Raw genomic sequence first — 20,167 nt, 5'->3', positions numbered from 1 at the left:
AGCACTATGTCTATAGACACAGAGGTCAGGGGGTTAGAGGTGGCCTTGGTCTGCTAGCTGGACATCTAGGGTCAGCACTATGTCTATAGACACACAGAGGTCAGGGGTTAGGGGTCACCTCTGTGGATGAACTCTGCGACCTTCCTGAAGTCGTCTTCAACCATTCCTCTGGAGGTCAGAGCAGGAGAGCCGAACCTCAGACCGCTGGGACGCAACGCACTCTTATCACCTACACACATCACCACACACACACACACACACACACACATATACACACACTCACACACATATGTATATACAGACAACTGGGACACAGAGCCCTCTCACCACCTACAGAGGACTGTGTCTGTTATCATATACAGGGACACAGAGCCCCTCTGAGGACTGTGTCTGTTATCATATACAGACACCTGGGACCAGAGCCCTCTCACCACCTACAGAGGACTGTGTCTGTTATCATATACAGACAACTGGGACACAGAGCCCTCTCACCACCTACAGAGGACTGTGTCTGTTATCATATACAGACAACTGGGACACAGAGCCCTCTCACCACCTACAGAGGACTGTGTCTGTTAGTTACCTGGACAGGTGTTCTTGTTGCAGGCGATGGCAGCAGCTTCTAGAACCTTCTCAGCTCGTCCTCCGTCCGTCCCGTTGGGCCTCAGGTCCAGTAAGATCAGATGGTTATCAGAACCCCCTGGAGAACATTAACACAACCATAAAGCAACATTAGCACAACCCTACAGCAACATTAACACAACCCTACAGCAACATTAACACAACCCTACAGCAACATTAACACAACCATAAAGCAACATTAACACAACCCTACAGCAACATGAGCACAACCCTACAGCAACATTAACACAACCCTACAGCAACATTAGCACAACCCTACAGCAACATTAACACAACCCTACAACAACATTAACACAACCCTAAAGCAACATTAACACAACCCTACAACAACATTAACACAACCCTACAGCAACATTAACACAACCCTAAAGCAACATTAACACAACCCTACAGCAACATACAGCAACATTAACACAACCCTACAGCAACATTAACACAACCCTACAACAACATACAGCAACATTAACACAACCCTACAGCAACATTAACAGAACCATACAGCAACATTAACACAACCCTACAGCAACATTAACACAACCATACAGCAACATTAACACAACCATACAGCAACATTAACACAACCCTACAGCAACATTAACACAACCCTACAGCAACATTAACACAACCCTACAGCAACATTAACACAACCATACAACAACATTAACACAACCCTACAACAACATACAGCAACATTAACACAACCCTACAGCAACATTAACACAACCCTACAACAACATTAACACAACCCTAAAGCAACATTAACACAACCCTACAGCAACATTAACACAACCCTAAAGCAACATTAACACAACCCTACAACAACATTAACACAACCCTACAGCAACATAACAGCAACATTAACACAACCCTACAGCAACATTAACACAACCCTACAACAACATTAACACAACCATACAACAACATTAACACAACCCTACAACAACATTACAGCAACATTAACACAACCCTACAGCAACATTAACACAACCCTACAACAACATTAACACAACATTAACACAACCCTAAAGCAACATTAACACAACCCTACAGCAACATTAACACAACCCTAAAGCAACATTAACACAACCCTACAACAACATTAACACAACCCTACAGCAACATACAGCAACATTAACACAACCCTACAGCAACATTAACACAACCCTACAACAACATATAGCAACATTAACACAACCCTACAGCAACATTAACACAACCCTACAGCAACATTAACACAACCCTACAACAACATACAGTAACATTAACACAACCCTACAGCAACATTAACACAACCCTACAGCAACATTAACACAACCCTACAACAACATACAGTAACATTAACACAACCCTACAGCAACATTAACACAACCCTACAGCAACATTAACACAACCATACAGCAACATTAACACAACCTACAACAACATTAACACAACCATACAGCAACATTAACACAACCCTACAGCAACATTAACACAACCCTACAGCAACATTAACACAACCCTACAACAACAGTAACACAACCCTACAGCAACATTAACACAACCCTACAACAACATTAACACAACCCTACAGCAACATACAGCAACATTAACACAACCCTACAGCAACATTAACACAACCATACAGCAACATTAACACAACCCTACAACAACATTAACACAACCTGGTTGACAGCAACATTAACACAACCTGCAGTTACAGCAACATTAACACAACCTACAACAACATTAACACAACCCTACAGCAACATTAACACAACATTAACACAACCCTACAGCAACATTAACACAACATTAACACAACATTAACACAACCCTACAGCAACATTAACACAACCCTACAGCAACATTAACACAACATTAACACAGGTTACAGTCTGTTAACCACAACCCTACAGCAACATTAACACAACATTAACACAGGTTACAGTCTGTTAACCACAACCCTACAGCAACATTAACACAACATTAACACAACATTAACACAGGTTACAGTCTGTTAACCAACCATGACATTATTGTCTCACCGGTGGTCGATCTTGTAGGCCACCGTGGTTGATGAGGGCGTTGGCCATAGCTCTGCAGTTAGAGAGCACCTGGTACTGATACCCTTAAACTCTGGGGTCAGAGCCTGCTTCAGGGCCACCGCCACACCTAGAGAAACATTCATACACATTAACACACACACAGAGCCTAACCCTTAAACTCTGGGGTCAGAGCCTGCTTCAGGGCCACCGCCACACCTAGAGGAACATTAACCCTTAAACTCTGGGGTCAGAGCCTGCTTCAGGGCCACCGCCACACCTAGAGAAACATTAACCCTTAAACTCTGGGGTCAGAGCCTGCTTCAGGGCCACCGCCACACCTAGAGAAACATTAACCCTTAAACTCTGGGGTCAGAGCCTGCTTCAGGGCCACCGCCACACCTAGAGAAACATTCACACACACACTAACCCTTAAACTCTGGGGTCAGAGCCTGCTCCAGGGCAACCACCTGGAGAAACATTAACCCTTAAACTCCGGGGTCAGAGCCTGCTTCAGGGCCACCGCCACACCTAGAGAAACATTCATACACATTAACACACACACAGAAACATAACCCTTAAACTCTGGGGTCAGAGCCTGCTTCAGGGCCACCGCCACACCTAGAGAAACATTCATACACATTAACACACACACACTAACCCTTAAACTCTGGGGTCAGAGCCTGCTTCAGGGCCACCGCCACACCTAGAGAAACATTCATACACATTAACACACACACACTAACCCTTAAACTCTGGGGTCAGAGCCTGCTTCAGGGCCACCGCCACACCTAGAGAAACATTCATACACATTAACACACACACACTAACCCTTAAACTCCGGGGTCAGAGCCTGCTTCAGGGCCACCACCTGGAGAAACATTCACCCTTAAACTCTGGGGTCAGAGCCTGCTTCAGGGCAACCACCTGGAGAAACATTCACCCTTAAACTCTGGGGTCAGAGCCTGCTTCAGGGCAACCACCTGGAGAAACATTCATACACATTAACACACACACTCTAACCCTTAAACTGGAGAAACATTAACCCTTAAACTCTGGGGTCAGAGCCTGCTTCAGGGCCACCACCTAGAGAAACATTAACCCTTAAACTCTGGGGTCAGAGCCTGCTTCAGGGCCACCACCTAGAGAAACATTAACCCTTAAACTCTGACATCGCAATACCCCATAATGACATCACACCCCCATAATGACATCACAATACCCCATAATGACATCACAATACCCCATAATGACATCACAATACCCCATAATGACATCAGACCCTTCATAAGTATTCAGACCCTCCCAGTAGTATTCCCCTTTACTAGTAGTATTCAGACCCTTCACTCAGTAGTATTCAGACCCTTCACTCAGTAGTATTCAGACCCTTTACTCAGTAGTATTCAGACCCTTTACTCAGTAGTATTCAGACCCTTTACTCAGTAGTATTCAGACCCTTTACTCAGTAGTATTCAGACCCTTTACTCAGTAGTATTCAGACCCTTTACTCAGTAGTATTCAGACCCTTTACTCAGTAGTATTCAGACCCTTTACTCAGTAGTATTCAGACCCTTTACTCAGTAGTATTCAGACCCTTCACTCAGTAGTATTCAGACCCTTTACTCAGTAGTATTCAGACCCTTTACTCAGTAGTATTCAGACCCTTTACTCAGTAGTATTCAGACCCTTTACTCAGTAGTATTCAGACCCTTCACTCAGTAGTATTCAGACCCTTTACTCAGTAGTATTCAGACCCTTTACTCAGTAGTATTCAGACCCTTTACTCAGTAGTATTCAGACCCTTCACTCAGTAGTATTCAGACCCTTTACTCAGAAGTATTCAGACCCTTTACTCAGTAGTATTCAGACCCTTCACTCAGTAGTATTCAGACCCTTTTGTCAGTACTTTGTTGAAGCACCTTTGGCAGCGATTACAGCCTCGTGTCTTCTTGGGTATGATGCCACAACCTTGGCACACCATGTATTTGGGGAGTTTCTCCCATTGTTCTCTGCAGATCCTCTCAAGCTCTGTCAGGTTGGACAGGGAGCGTTGCTGCACAGCTATTTTCAGGTATTTGTAGAGATGTTCGATCAGGTTCAAGTCCGGGCTCTGGCTGGGCCACTCAAGGACATTCAGAGACTTGTCCCGAAGCCACTCCTGCATCGTCTTGGCTGTGTGCTTAGGGTCGTTGTCCTGTTGGAAGGTGAACCTTCTCCCTAGTCTGAAGTCCTGAGCGCTCTGGAGCACATTTTCATTAAGGATTTCTCTGCACTTTGCTCTGTTCATTTTTCCCTCGATCCTGACTAGTCTCCCAGTCCCTGTAGCTGAAAAACATCCCCACAGCATGATGCTGCCACCACCGTGCTTCACCGTAGGGATGCTGCCACCACCATGCTTCACCATCATGGTGCCAGGTTTCCTCATGGTGCCAGGTTTCCTCCAGACGTGACGCTTGGCATTCAGGCCAAAGAGTTCAATCTTGGTTTCATCAGACCAGAGAATCTTGTTTCTCATGGTTTGAGAGTCCTTTAGGTGCCTTTTGGCAAACTCCAAGCGGGCTGTCATGTGCCTTTTACTGAGGAGTCGCTTCCGTCTGGCCACTCTACTATAAAGGCCTGATTGGTGGAGTGCTGCAGAGATGGTTGTCCTTCTGGAAGGTTCTCTCATCTCTACAGAGGAAATCTGGAGCTCTGTCAGTGACCATCGGGTCTTTGGTCACCTCCCTGACCAAGGCACTTCTCCCACGATTGCTCAGTTTTCCTGGGCGGCCAGCTCTAGGAAGAATTTTGGGGCTTCCAACCTTTTTCCATTTAGGTTTAACTTAACCTTTATTTAACTAGGCAAGTCAGTTATTTACAATGACGGCCTACCACAACCCGGACGAGGCTGGGCCAATGTGCGCCGCCCTATTGCACTCCCAATCATGGCTGGTTGTGATACAGCCTGGAATCAAACCAGGGTCTGTAGTGACGCCTCTAGCACTGAGATGCAGTGGCTTAGACCGATGCGCCACTCGGGAGTGATGGAGACCCACTGTGTTCTTGGGGACCTTCAATGCTGCAGATATTCTTTTGGTACCCTTCCCCAGATCTGTGCCTCGACACAATCCCGTCACGGAGCTCTACGGACAAATTGTTTTACCTCATGGCGTTTGCTCTGACGTGCACAAACATCTCAAGGATGATCAATGGAAACCGGAAGCATCTGAGCTCAATTTCAAGTCTCATAGCAAAGGGGCTGAATACTTATGTAAATAAGGTATGTTTTTATTCTAATTATACATTTGCCAACAATTCTAAAAACCTGTTTTCACTTTGTCATTATGGGGTATTGTGATGTCATTATGGAGCATCGTGATGTCATTATGGAGTATCGTGATGTCATTATGGCGTATCGTGATGTCATTATGGAGTATTGTGATGTCATTATGGAGTATTGTGATGTCATTATGGGGTATTGTGATGTCATTATGGAGTATTGTGATGTCATTATGGAGTAGCGTGATGTCATTATGGAGTATCGTGATGTCATTATGGAGTATTGTGATGTCATTATGGGGTATTGTGATGTCATTATGGAGCATCGTGATGTCATTATGGAGTATCGTGATGTCATTATGGAGTATCGTGATGTCATTATGGAGTATCGTGATGTCATTATGGAGTATTGTGAAAAAAATTGTCATTATTGTCATTATTTCCAGTATTAACTTAAGGGGGCTGAATAATTTTGCACGCCCAATTTTTCAGTTTTTGATTTGTTAAAAAAGTTTGAAATATCCAATAAATGTCGTTCCACTTCATGATTGTGTCCCACTTGTTGTTGATTCTTCACAAAAAAATACAGTTTTATATCTTTATGTTTGAAGCCTGAAATGTGGCAAAAGGTCGCAAAGTTCAAGGGGGCCGAATACTTTCGCAAGGCACTGTAGGTGTCCAGAGAAGTGCCTGTACCTGCGATGGCGTGGTTGTGGGGTCCTCCCTGTAGTCCTGGGAACACTGCCTGGTTGATGAGAGACTCCAGATTATACAGAGTCTCCTTTCCCTTAGGGTCCACACTACGTATTCCTGGAGGACAGGGACACAGAGAGAGACCAGCATGATTGTTACGGATACAGTTATCCTGTGTGTGTTTCTTTTCTCTCCTTCTGCCCTCACAGGTGAAAATCATCACTCCCCAATCAGTCAACAATCAATCATCAATCAGAAGACACACCTCCTCCTATTTCCTACCCTATCACAGTTCCTTTCCCTTGGTTTAAAAACCCCATCAGTTGTTTGCTCTAGAGCTCAATCTCTCTGTAAATGCCATGTCTGTAGATCTCTGTGGTTCACTCTCGCTTTGTGTCTTAACCTCTCTTTTGTTTGAGCACCTCCATAGCACTTTGTCGTCACCTGTGAGTATTGTTTTTGGTTATGGTGTTTGTTTGTTGCTGGTGGGAAAAGGGGGAAACCAAGACAAGTCGCCCATGGGCATACACTACCCGTAGGGGAACTTTGTTAAATACACTAGTTAGAACTGGGCGGACCACCCACTGTATTTTTGGTTAGTTAGCTGTTGTTAAAGTAGGCTAGTCTAGCTTAGGGGTGTTTTTGAATGCTTATTGTTTCTTTCCTTGGGTCCAGCTCAGCCCCTTTTCCTGCTCCCCCCCATTACCGTGTGTTTTATTAATAAACCCTGAGTTTGACGGTATATTTCAGTTGTCTGTGGTTATTTCGTTCTCACTTTTACTTTGTCACTATTATAATTTGCATGAGTTATGTTACGGGTGTCATTACCATCCCCCCTAGACTGTCGGGCCAAAAGGGATTCGTAACAATGATACACACACTAAACCCCACAGAGAGAGACCAGCATGATACACACACTAAACCCCACAGAGAGAGACCAGCATGATACACACACTAAACCCCACAGAGAGACCAGCATGATACACACACTAAACCCCACAGAGAGAGAGACCAGCATGATACACACACTAAACCCCACAGAGAGACCAGCATGATACACACACTAAACCCCACAGAGAGACCAGCATGATACACACACTAAACCCCACAGAGAGACCAGCATGATACACACACTAAACCCCACAGAGAGAGAGACCAGCATGATACACACACTAAACCCCTCAGAGAGAGAGACCAGCATGATACACACTAAACCCCACAGAGAGACCAGCATGATACACACACTAAACCCCACAGAGAGAGAGACCAGCATGATACACACTAAACCCCTCAGAGACCAGCATGATACACACACTAAACCCCACAGAGAGACCAGCATGATACACACACTAAACCCCACAGAGAGACCAGCATGATACACACACTAAACCCCACAGAGAGAGAGACCAGCATGATACACACACTAAACCCCACAGAGAGAGACCAGCATGATACACACACTAAACCCCTCAGAGAGAGAGACCAGCATGATACACACACTAAACCCCACAGAGAGAGAGACCAGCATGATACACACACTAAACCCCACAGAGAGACCAGCATGATACACACACTAAACCCCACAGAGAGCGAGACCAGCATGATACACACACTAAACCCCACAGAGAGAGAGACCAGCATGATACACACACTAAACCCCACAGAGAGACCAGCATGATACACACACTAAACCCCACAGAGAGACCAGCATGATACACACACTAAACCCCACAGAGAGAGAGACCAGCATGATACACACACTAAACCCCACAGAGAGAGAGACCAGCATGATACACACTAAACCCCACAGAGAGACCAGCATGATACACACACTAAACCCCACAGAGAGAGAGACCAGCATGATACACACACTAAACCCCACAGAGAGAGAGAGACCAGCATGATACACACACTAAACCCCACAGAGACCAGCATGATACACACACTAAACCCCACAGAGAGAGAGACCAGCATGATACACACTAAACCCCCACAGAGAGACCAGCATGATACACACACTAAACCCCACAGAGAGAGACCAGCATGATACACACACTAAACCCCACAGAGAGAGAGACCAGCATGATACACACACTAAACCCCACAGAGAGAGAGACCAGCATGATACACACACTAAACCCCACAGAGAGACCAGCATGATACACACACTAAACCCCACAGAGAGACCAGCATGATACACACACTAAACCCCAGAGAGAGACCAGCATGATACACACACTAAACCCCACAGAGAGAGACCAGCATGATACACACACTAAACCCCACAGAGAGAGAGACCAGCATGATACACACACTAAACCCCACAGAGAGACCAGCATGATACACACACTAAACCCCACAGAGAGAGACCAGCATGATACACACACTAAACCCCACAGAGAGAGAGACCAGCATGATACACACACTAAACCCCACAGAGAGAGAGACCAGCATGATACACACACTAAACCCCACAGAGAGAGAGACCAGCATGATACACACACTAAACCCCACAGAGAGACCAGCATGATACACACACTAAACCCCTCAGAGACCAGCATGATACACACACTAAACCCCACAGAGAGACCAGCATGATACACACACTAAACCCCACAGAGACCAGCATGATACACACACTAAACCCCACAGAGAGAGAGACCAGCATGATACACACTAAACCCCACAGAGAGAGAGACCAGCATGATACACACACTAAACCCCACAGAGAGAGAGACCAGCATGATACACACACTAAACCCCTCAGAGAGACCAGCATGATACACACACTAAACCCCACAGAGAGACCAGCATGATACACACACTAAACCCCACAGAGAGACCAGCATGATACACACACTAAACCCCACAGAGAGAGAGACCAGCATGATACACACACTAAACCCCACAGAGAGACCAGCATGATACACACACTAAACCCCACAGAGAGACCAGCATGATACACACTAAACCCTACAGAGAGACCAGCATGATACACACACTAAACCCCACAGAGAGAGAGACCAGCATGATACACACACTAAACCCCACAGAGAGAGAGACCAGCATGATACACACACTAAACCCCTCAGAGAGACCCAGCATGATACACACACTAAACCCCACAGAGAGACCAGCATGATACACACACTAAACCCCACAGAGAGAGAGACCAGCATGATACACACACTAAACCCCTCAGAGACCAGCATGATACACACACTAAACCCCTCAGAGACCAGCATGATACACACACTAAACCCCACAGAGAGACCAGCATGATACACACACTAAACCCCACAGAGAGACCAGCATGATACACACACTAAACCCCACAGAGAGAGAGACCAGCATGATACACACACTAAACCCCACAGAGAGAGAGACCAGCATGATACACACACTAAACCCCTCAGAGAGAGACCAGCATGATACACACACTAAACCCCACAGAGAGAGACCAGCATGATACACACACTAAACCCCACAGAGAGACCAGCATGATACACACACTAAACCCCACAGAGAGCGAGACCAGCATGATACACACACTAAACCCCACAGAGAGAGACCAGCATGATACACACACTAAACCCCACAGAGAGACCAGCATGATACACACACTAAACCCCACAGAGAGACCAGCATGATACACACACTAAACCCCACAGAGAGAGAGACCAGCATGATACACACACTAAACCCCACAGAGAGAGAGACCAGCATGATACACACTAAACCCCACAGAGAGACCAGCATGATACACACACTAAACCCCACAGAGAGAGAGACCAGCATGATACACACACTAAACCCCACAGAGAGAGAGACCAGCATGATACACACACTAAACCCCACAGAGACCAGCATGATACACACACTAAACCCCACAGAGAGAGAGACCAGCATGATACACACTAAACCCCACAGAGAGACCAGCATGATACACACACTAAACCCCACAGAGAGAGAGACCAGCATGATACACACACTAAACCCCACAGAGAGACCAGCATGATACACACACTAAACCCCACAGAGAGAGAGACCAGCATGATACACACACTAAACCCCACAGAGAGACCAGCATGATACACACACTAAACCCCACAGAGAGACCAGCATGATACACACACTAAACCCCACAGAGAGACCAGCATGATACACACACTAAACCCCACAGAGAGAGAGACCAGCATGATACACACACTAAACCCCACAGAGAGAGAGACCAGCATGATACACACACTAAACCCCACAGAGAGACCAGCATGATACACACACTAAACCCCACAGAGAGAGACCAGCATGATACACACACTAAACCCCACAGAGAGAGAGACCAGCATGATACACACACTAAACCCCACAGAGAGAGAGACCAGCATGATACACACTAAACCCCACAGAGAGAGAGACCAGCATGATAGACACACTAAACCCCACAGAGAGACCAGCATGATACACACACTAAACCCCTCAGAGACCAGCATGATACACACACTAAACCCCACAGAGAGACCAGCATGATACACACACTAAACCCCACAGAGACCAGCATGATACACACACTAAACCCCACAGAGAGAGAGACCAGCATGATACACACACTAAACCCCACAGAGAGAGACCAGCATGATACACACACTAAACCCCACAGAGAGAGAGACCAGCATGATACACACACTAAACCCCTCAGAGAGACCAGCATGATACACACACTAAACCCCACAGAGAGACCAGCATGATACACACACTAAACCCCACAGAGAGACCAGCATGATACACACACTAAACCCCACAGAGAGAGAGACCAGCATGATACACACACTAAACCCCACAGAGAGACCAGCATGATACACACACTAAACCCCACAGAGAGACCAGCATGATACACACACTAAACCCTACAGAGAGACCAGCATGATACACACACTAAACCCCACAGAGAGAGAGACCAGCATGATACACACACTAAACCCCACAGAGAGACCAGCATGATACACACACTAAACCCCTCAGAGAGACCAGCATGATACACACACTAAACCCCTCAGAGAGACCAGCATGATACACACACTAAACCCCTCAGAGAGACCAGCATGATACACACACTAAACCCCTCAGAGAGAGAGACCAGCATGATACACACACTAAACCCCACAGAGAGAGAGACCAGCATGATACACACACTAAACCCCTCAGAGAGACCAGCATGATACACACACTAAACCCCACAGAGAGACCAGCATGATACACACACTAAACCCCACAGAGAGAGACCAGCATGATACACACACTAAACCCCACAGAGAGAGACCAGCATGATACACACACTAAACCCCACAGAGAGAGACCAGCATGATACACACACTAAACCCCACAGAGAGAGAGACCAGCATGATACACACACTAAACCCCTCAGAGAGACCAGCATGATACACACACTAAACCCCACAGAGAGAGACCAGCATGATACACACACTAAACCCCACAGAGAGACCAGCATGATACACACACTAAACCCCTCAGAGAGACCAGCATGATACACACACTAAACCCCACAGAGAGACCAGCATGATACACACACTAAACCCCTCAGAGAGACCAGCATGATACACACACTAAACCCCACAGAGAGAGAGACCAGCATGATACACACACTAAACCCCACAGAGAGAGAGACCAGCATGATACACACACTAAACCCCTCAGAGAGACCAGCATGATACACACACTAAACCCCACAGAGAGACCAGCATGATACACACACTAAACCCCTCAGAGAGAGACCAGCATGATACACACACTAAACCCCACAGAGAGAGACCAGCATGATACACACACTAAACCCCACAGAGAGAGAGACCAGCATGATACACACACTAAACCCCTCAGAGAGAGAGACCAGCATGATACACACTAAACCCCACAGAGAGACCAGCATGATACACACACTAAACCCCACAGAGAGAGACCAGCATGATACACACACTAAACCCCACAGAGAGACCAGCATGATACACACACTAAACCCCACAGAGAGACCAGCATGATACACACTAAACCCCACAGAGAGAGACCAGCATGATACACACACTAAACCCCACAGAGAGACCAGCATGATACACACACTAAACCCCACAGAGAGAGACCAGCATGATACACACCCCACAGAGAGAGAGACCAGCATGAAACCCCCACAGAGAGAGAGATGATACCAGCATGATACACACACTAAACCCCACAGAGAGACCAGCATGATACACACACTAAACCCCACAGAGAGACCAGCATGATACACACACTAAACCCCACAGAGAGAGAGACCAGCATGATACACACACTAAACCCCACAGAGAGACCAGCATGATACACACACTAAACCCCTCAGAGAGAGAGACCAGCATGATACACACACTAAACCCCTCAGAGAGACCAGCATGATACACACACTAAACCCCTCAGAGAGAGACCAGCATGATACACACACTAAACCCCACAGAGAGAGAGACCAGCATGATACACACACTAAACCCCAGAGAGAGAGACCAGCATGATACACACACTAAACCCCACAGAGAGAGAGACCAGCATGATACACACACTAAACCCCACAGAGAGAGAGACCAGCATGATACACACACTAAACCCCACAGAGAGACCAGCATGATACACACACTAAACCCCACAGAGAGACCAGCATGATACACACACTAAACCCCACAGAGAGAGAGACCAGCATGATACACACACTAAACCCCACAGAGAGAGAGACAGCATGATACACACACTAAACCCCACAGAGAGACCAGCATGATACACACACTAAACCCCACAGAGAGAGACCAGCATGATACACACACTAAACCCCACAGAGAGAGAGACCAGCATGATACACACACTAAACCCCACAGAGAGAGAGACCAGCATGATACACACACTAAACCCCACAGAGAGAGAGACCAGCATGATACACACACTAAACCCCACAGAGAGACCAGCATGATACACACACTAAACCCTCAGAGACCAGCATGATACACACACTAAACCCCACAGAGAGACCAGCATGATACACACACTAAACCCCACAGAGACCAGCATGATACACACACTAAACCCCACAGAGAGAGAGACCAGCATGATACACACACTAAACCCCACAGAGAGAGAGACCAGCATGATACACACACTAAACCCCACAGAGAGAGAGACCAGCATGATACACACACTAAACCCCACAGAGAGAGACCAGCATGATACACACACTAAACCCCACAGAGAGACCAGCATGATACACACACTAAACCCCACAGAGAGACCAGCATGATACACACACTAAACCCCACAGAGAGAGAGACCAGCATGATACACACACTAAACCCCACAGAGAGAGACCAGCATGATACACACACTAAACCCCACAGAGAGACCAGCATGATACACACACTAAACCCCACAGAGAGACCAGCATGATACACACACTAAACCCCACAGAGAGAGAGACCAGCATGATACACACACTAAACCCCACAGAGAGACCAGCATGATACACACACTAAACCCCTCAGAGAGACCAGCATGATACACACACTAAACCCCTCAGAGAGACCAGCATGATACACACACTAAACCCCTCAGAGAGACCAGCATGATACACACACTAAACCCCACAGAGAGAGAGACCAGCATGATACACACACTAAACCCCACAGAGAGAGACCAGCATGATACACACACTAAACCCCACAGAGAGACCAGCATGATACACACACTAAACCCCACAGAGAGACCAGCATGATACACACACTAAACCCCACAGAGAGAGACCAGCATGATACACACACTAAACCCCACAGAGAGAGACCAGCATGATACACACACTAAACCCCACAGAGAGAGAGACCAGCATGATACACACACTAAACCCCACAGAGAGAGAGACCAGCATGATACACACACTAAACCCCACAGAGAGACCAGCATGATACACACACTAAACCCCACAGAGAGAGACCAGCATGATACACACACTAAACCCCACAGAGAGACCAGCATGATACACACACTAAACCCCACAGAGAGACCAGCATGATACACACACTAAACCCCACAGAGAGAGAGACCAGCATGATACACACACTAAACCCCACAGAGAGAGAGACCAGCATGATACACACACTAAACCCCACAGAGAGACCAGCATGATACACACACTAAACCCCACAGAGAGACCAGCATGATACACACACTAAACCCCTCAGAGAGAGAGACCAGCATGATACACACACTAAACCCCACAGAGAGAGAGACCAGCATGATACACACACTAAACCCCACAGAGAGAGAGACCAGCATGATACACACACTAAACCCCTCAGAGAGAGACCAGCATGATACACACACTAAACCCCACAGAGAGACCAGCATGATACACACACTAAACCCCACAGAGAGAGACCAGCATGATACACACACTAAACCCCACAGAGAGACCAGCATGATACACACACTAAACCCCACAGAGAGACCAGCATGATACACACACTAAACCCCACAGAGAGAGAGACCAGCATGATACACACACTAAACCCCACAGAGAGACCAGCATGATACACACACTAAACCCCACAGAGAGAGAGACCAGCATGATACACACACTAAACCCCACAGAGAGAGACCAGCATGATACACACACTAAACCCCACAGAGAGACCAGCATGATACACACACTAAACCCCACAGAGAGACCAGCATGATACACACACTAAACCCCACAGAGAGAGAGACCAGCATGATACACACACTAAACCCCACAGAGAGACCAGCATGATACACACACTAAACCCCACAGAGAGAGAGACCAGCATGATACACACACTAAACCCCAGAGAGACAGCATGATACACACACTAAACCCCTCAGAGAGACCAGCATGATACACACACTAAACCCCACAGAGAGAGACCAGCATGATACACACACTAAACCCCTCAGAGAGAGAGACCAGCATGATACACACACTAAACCCCTCAGAGAGAGAGACCAGCATGATACACACACTAAACCCCACAGAGAGACCAGCATGATACACACACTAAACCCCACAGAGAGACCAGCATGATACACACACTAAACCCCACAGAGAGAGAGACCAGCATGATACACACACTAAACCCCACAGAGAGAGAGACAGCATGATACACACACTAAACCCCACAGAGAGACCAGCATGATACACACACTAAACCCCACAGAGAGACCAGCATGATACACACACTAAACCCCACAGAGAGACCAGCATGATACACACACTAAACCCCACAGAGAGAGAGACCAGCATGATACACACACTAAACCCCACAGAGAGAGAGACCAGCATGATACACACACTAAACCCCACAGAGAGAGACCAGCATGATACACACACTAAACCCCACAGAGAGAGAGACCAGCATGATACACACACTAAACCCCACAGAGAGAGAGACCAGCATGATACACACACTAAACCCCACAGAGAGAGAGACCAGCATGATACACACACTAAACCCCTCAGAGAGAGAGACCAGCATGATACACACACTAAACCCCTCAGAGAGAGAGATACATGATGATATGATGAATGATACACACACTAAAAGAGACAGAAGAGGACTGGCCACCCCACATATGCTCTCTAATTCTCTCTTTCTTTCTCTCTCTCGGAGGACCTGAGCCCTAGGACCATGCCCCAGGACTACCTGACATGATGACTCCTTGCTGTCCCCAGTCCACCTGGCCGTGCTGCTGCTCCAGTTTCAACTGTTCTGCCTTGTTATTATACGACCATGCTGGCCAGCATGATACCCCCCCCTCCTCTCCGTACCCTTTCTGTAGAAGATGACCCCAGAGCGACAGCCCCGCAGCGTCTTGTGGGTCGTCGTGGAGACCACGTCACAGTACTCGAACGGAGACGGGACGACCCCGGCCGCCACCAGTCCGCTGATGTGTGCCATGTCGGCCAATAGGAAAGCTCCGTTCTCATCGGCGATACGACGCAGCCGAGCGTAGTCGAGGTTACGGGAATAACAGCTGGTACCTGGAGAGAAGACGGTTAACAGGAAACGGTCTCGTTTTTTAAACCTCATCTTCAGCACCATTCCCAACATCAACTGTGAAAATTACAGATTTCGATGTTTTGTAGTCAAAAATATTTTATTTACAGATAATGACATTGGAAAGTCCTGGACAAGATATTTCAACAGGAGATTCTGTGTCTGGGAAACCAGGCCCAAATGATACAACAGGAGATTCTGTGTCTGAGAAACCAGGCCCAAATGATACAACAGGAGATTCTGTGTCTGAGAAACCAGGCCCAAATTATACAACAGGAGATTCTGTGTCTGAGAAACCAGGCCCAAATTATACAATGTCAACAGGAGATTCTGTGTCTGAGAAACCAGGCCCAAATGATACAACAGGAGATTCTGTGTCTGAGAAACCAGGCCCAAATGATACGACAGCAGATTCTGTGTCTGGGAAACCAGGCCCAAATGATACAACAGGAGATTCTGTCCCTGAACAGAGAGTCTGATTGGACACAATGTGATACAGCTGGCGACAGGACCTGCTGGTGGTGGTGGTGGTGTGTGTGTGTATATATGATGATGGTGGTGGTGGTGTGTGTGTGTATATATGATGATGATGGTGGTGGTGGTGTGTGTATATGATGATCATGATGGTGGTGGTGTGTGTGTGTATATGATGATGATGGTGGTGGTGTGTGTGTATATGATGGTGGTGGTGGTGGTGTGTGTATATGATGATGATGGTGGTGGTGTGTGTGTATATGATGGTGGTGGTGTGTGTGTATATGATGGTGGTGGTGGTGGTGGTGGTGGTGTGTGTGTATATGATGGTGGTGGTGGTGTGTGTATATGATGATGGTGATGGTGGTGGTGGTGGTGTGTGTGTATATGATGATGGTGGTGATGGTGGTGGTGTGTGTGTATATGATGATGATGGTGGTGGTGGTGTGTGTGTATATGATGATGATGGTGGTGGTGTGTGTGTGTATATGATGATGATGATGGTGGTGTGTGTGTGTATATGATGATGATGATGGTGGTGTGTGTGTATATGATGGTGGTGGTGTGTGTGTATATGATGGTGGTGGTGTGTGTGTGTGTGATGATGATGATGGTGGTGTGTGTGTGTATATGATGATGATGATGATGGTGGTGTGTGTGTGTATATGATGATGGTGGTGTGTGTGTGTATATGATGATGATGATGGTGGTGGTGGTGGTGGTGTGTGTGTATATGATGGTGGTGTGTGTGTGTATATGATGATGATGATGGTGGTGTGTGTGTGTATATGATGATGGTGGTGTGTGTGTGTATATGATGATGATGATGGTGGTGGTGGTGGTGTGTGTGTATATGATGATGGTGGTGGTGGTGGTGGTGGTGTGTGTGTATATGATGATGATGATGGTGGTGATGGTGGTGGTGGTGTGTGTATGATGATGATGGTGATGGTGGTGGTGTGTGTGTGTATGATGGTGGTGGTGTGTGTGTATGATGATGATGGTGGTGGTGGTGGTGTGTGTGTATATGATGATGGTGATGGTGGTGGTGGTGTGTGTGTATATGATGGTGGTGATGGTGGTGGTGTGTGTGTGTATGATGATGATGATGGTGGTGTGTGTGTGTATATGATGATGGTGATGGTGATGGTGGTGTGTGTGTATATGATGGTGGTGATGGTGGTGGTGGTGTGTGTGTATATGATGGTGGTGGTGTGTGTGTATATGATGATGGTGATGGTGGTGGTGTGTGTGTGTATATGATGATGATGATGGTGGTGTGTGTGTGTATATGATGATGGTGGTGTGTGTGTGTATATGATGTGATGATGATGGTGGTGGTGGTGGTGTGTGTGTATGATGATGATGATGATGATGGTGGTGGTGGTGGTGTGTGTGTATATGATGATGGTGGTGGTGGTGGTGTGTGTGTATATGATGATGGTGATGGTGGTGGTGGTGTGTGTGTATATGATGGTGGTGATGGTGGTGGTGTGTGTGTGTATATGATGATGATGATGGTGGTGGTGTGTGTATATGATGATGGTGGTGTGTGTGTGTATGATGATGATGATGATGGTGGTGGTGGTGGTGTGTGTGTATATGATGATGATGATGGTGGTGGTGTGTGTGTGTATATGATGATGATGGTGGTGGTGTGTGTGTGTATATGATGATGGTGGTGGTGTGTGTGTGTGTATGATGATGATGGTGGTGGTGTGTGTGTGTATATGATGATGATGATGATGTGGTGGTGGTGTGTGTGTGTGTATATGATGATGATGATGGTGGTGTGTGTGTGTATATGATGATGATGATGATGGTGGTGGTGTGTGTGTGTATATGATGATGATGGTGGTGGTGTGTGTGTGTATATGATGATGGTGGTGGTGGTGTGTGTGTGTATGATGATGGTGGTGGTGTGTGTGTATATGATGATGATGATGATGGTGTGTGTGTGTATATGATGATGATGGTGGTGTGTGTGTAGATGATGATGATGGTGGTGTGTGTGTGTATATGATGATGGTGGTGGTGTGTGTATGATGATGATGTGATGATGGTGATGGTGTGTGTATATGATGATGATGGTGATGATGGTGTGTGTATATGATGATGATGGTGATGATGGTGGTGGTGTGTGTATATGATGATGATGGTGATGATGGTGGTGGTGTGTGTATATGATGATGGTGATGTGGTGGTGTGTGTATATGATGATGATGATGGTGGTGGTGGTGTGTGTATATGATGATGATGATGATGGTGATGGTGGTGTGTGTGTATATGATGATGATGATGATGGTGGTGGTGGTGTGTGTATATGATGATGATGATGATGATGATGATGGTGGTGGTATATGATGATGGTGGTGATGGTGGTGTGTGTATATGATGATGATGGTGATGGTGGTGGGTGTGTGTATATGATGATGATGATGATGAAGATGGTGGTGTGTATATGATGATGATGATGGTGGTGGTGGTGTGTATGTGATATGATGATGGTGGTGGTGTGTGTGATGATGATGGTGGTGGTGGTGGTGGTGGGTGTGTGTGTGTATATGATGATGGTGGTGGTGTGTGTGTATATGATGATGATGATGGTGGTGGTGTGTGTAGATGATGATGATGGTGGTGTGTGTGTGATGATGATGGTGGTGGTGTGTGTAGATGATGATGATGGTGGTGTGTGTGTTGATGATGATGATGGTGGTGTGTGTGATGATGGTGGTGGTGTGTATATGATGATGGTGGTGGTGGTGTGTGTGTATATGATGATGATGATGGTGGTGGTGTGTGTATATGATGATGGTGGTGGTGTGTATATGATGATGATGATGGTGGTGTGTGTGTATATGATGATGATGATGGTGGTGTGTGTGTGTATATGATGGTGGTGGTGGTGGTGGTGTGTGTGTGTGTGTGTGTATATGATGATGGTGGTGGTGGTGTGTGTGTATATGATGATGATGA

General features: G+C 46.6%; 1 protein-coding gene across 1 annotated transcript in view; it reads right to left on the bottom strand.

Annotated features, from left to right (window-relative positions):
* Window positions 1–20,167, bottom strand: part of LOC112260818 (serine hydroxymethyltransferase, cytosolic-like) — a 47,377-nt gene that overhangs the window by 887 nt on the left and 26,323 nt on the right. The window contains exons 7-12 of the mRNA XM_042314133.1: window positions 16,489–16,701; window positions 6,621–6,734; window positions 3,413–3,457; window positions 2,693–2,752; window positions 584–700; window positions 119–229 (exon numbers count right to left, since the gene is read on the bottom strand). Coding sequence (XP_042170067.1) covers window positions 119–229; window positions 584–700; window positions 2,693–2,752; window positions 3,413–3,457; window positions 6,621–6,734; window positions 16,489–16,701 — 660 coding nt within the window. The remainder of the gene's footprint in view (window positions 1–118; window positions 230–583; window positions 701–2,692; window positions 2,753–3,412; window positions 3,458–6,620; window positions 6,735–16,488; window positions 16,702–20,167) is intronic.

Source organism: Oncorhynchus tshawytscha, unplaced genomic scaffold (genome assembly GCF_018296145.1).
Source record: "Oncorhynchus tshawytscha isolate Ot180627B unplaced genomic scaffold, Otsh_v2.0 Un_contig_5156_pilon_pilon, whole genome shotgun sequence".
NCBI classification, from domain to species: Eukaryota; Metazoa; Chordata; class Actinopteri; order Salmoniformes; family Salmonidae; genus Oncorhynchus; species Oncorhynchus tshawytscha.
The sequence above is the reverse complement of the archived record's forward strand: the minus strand, read 5'-3'. Positions and strand labels throughout refer to the sequence as shown.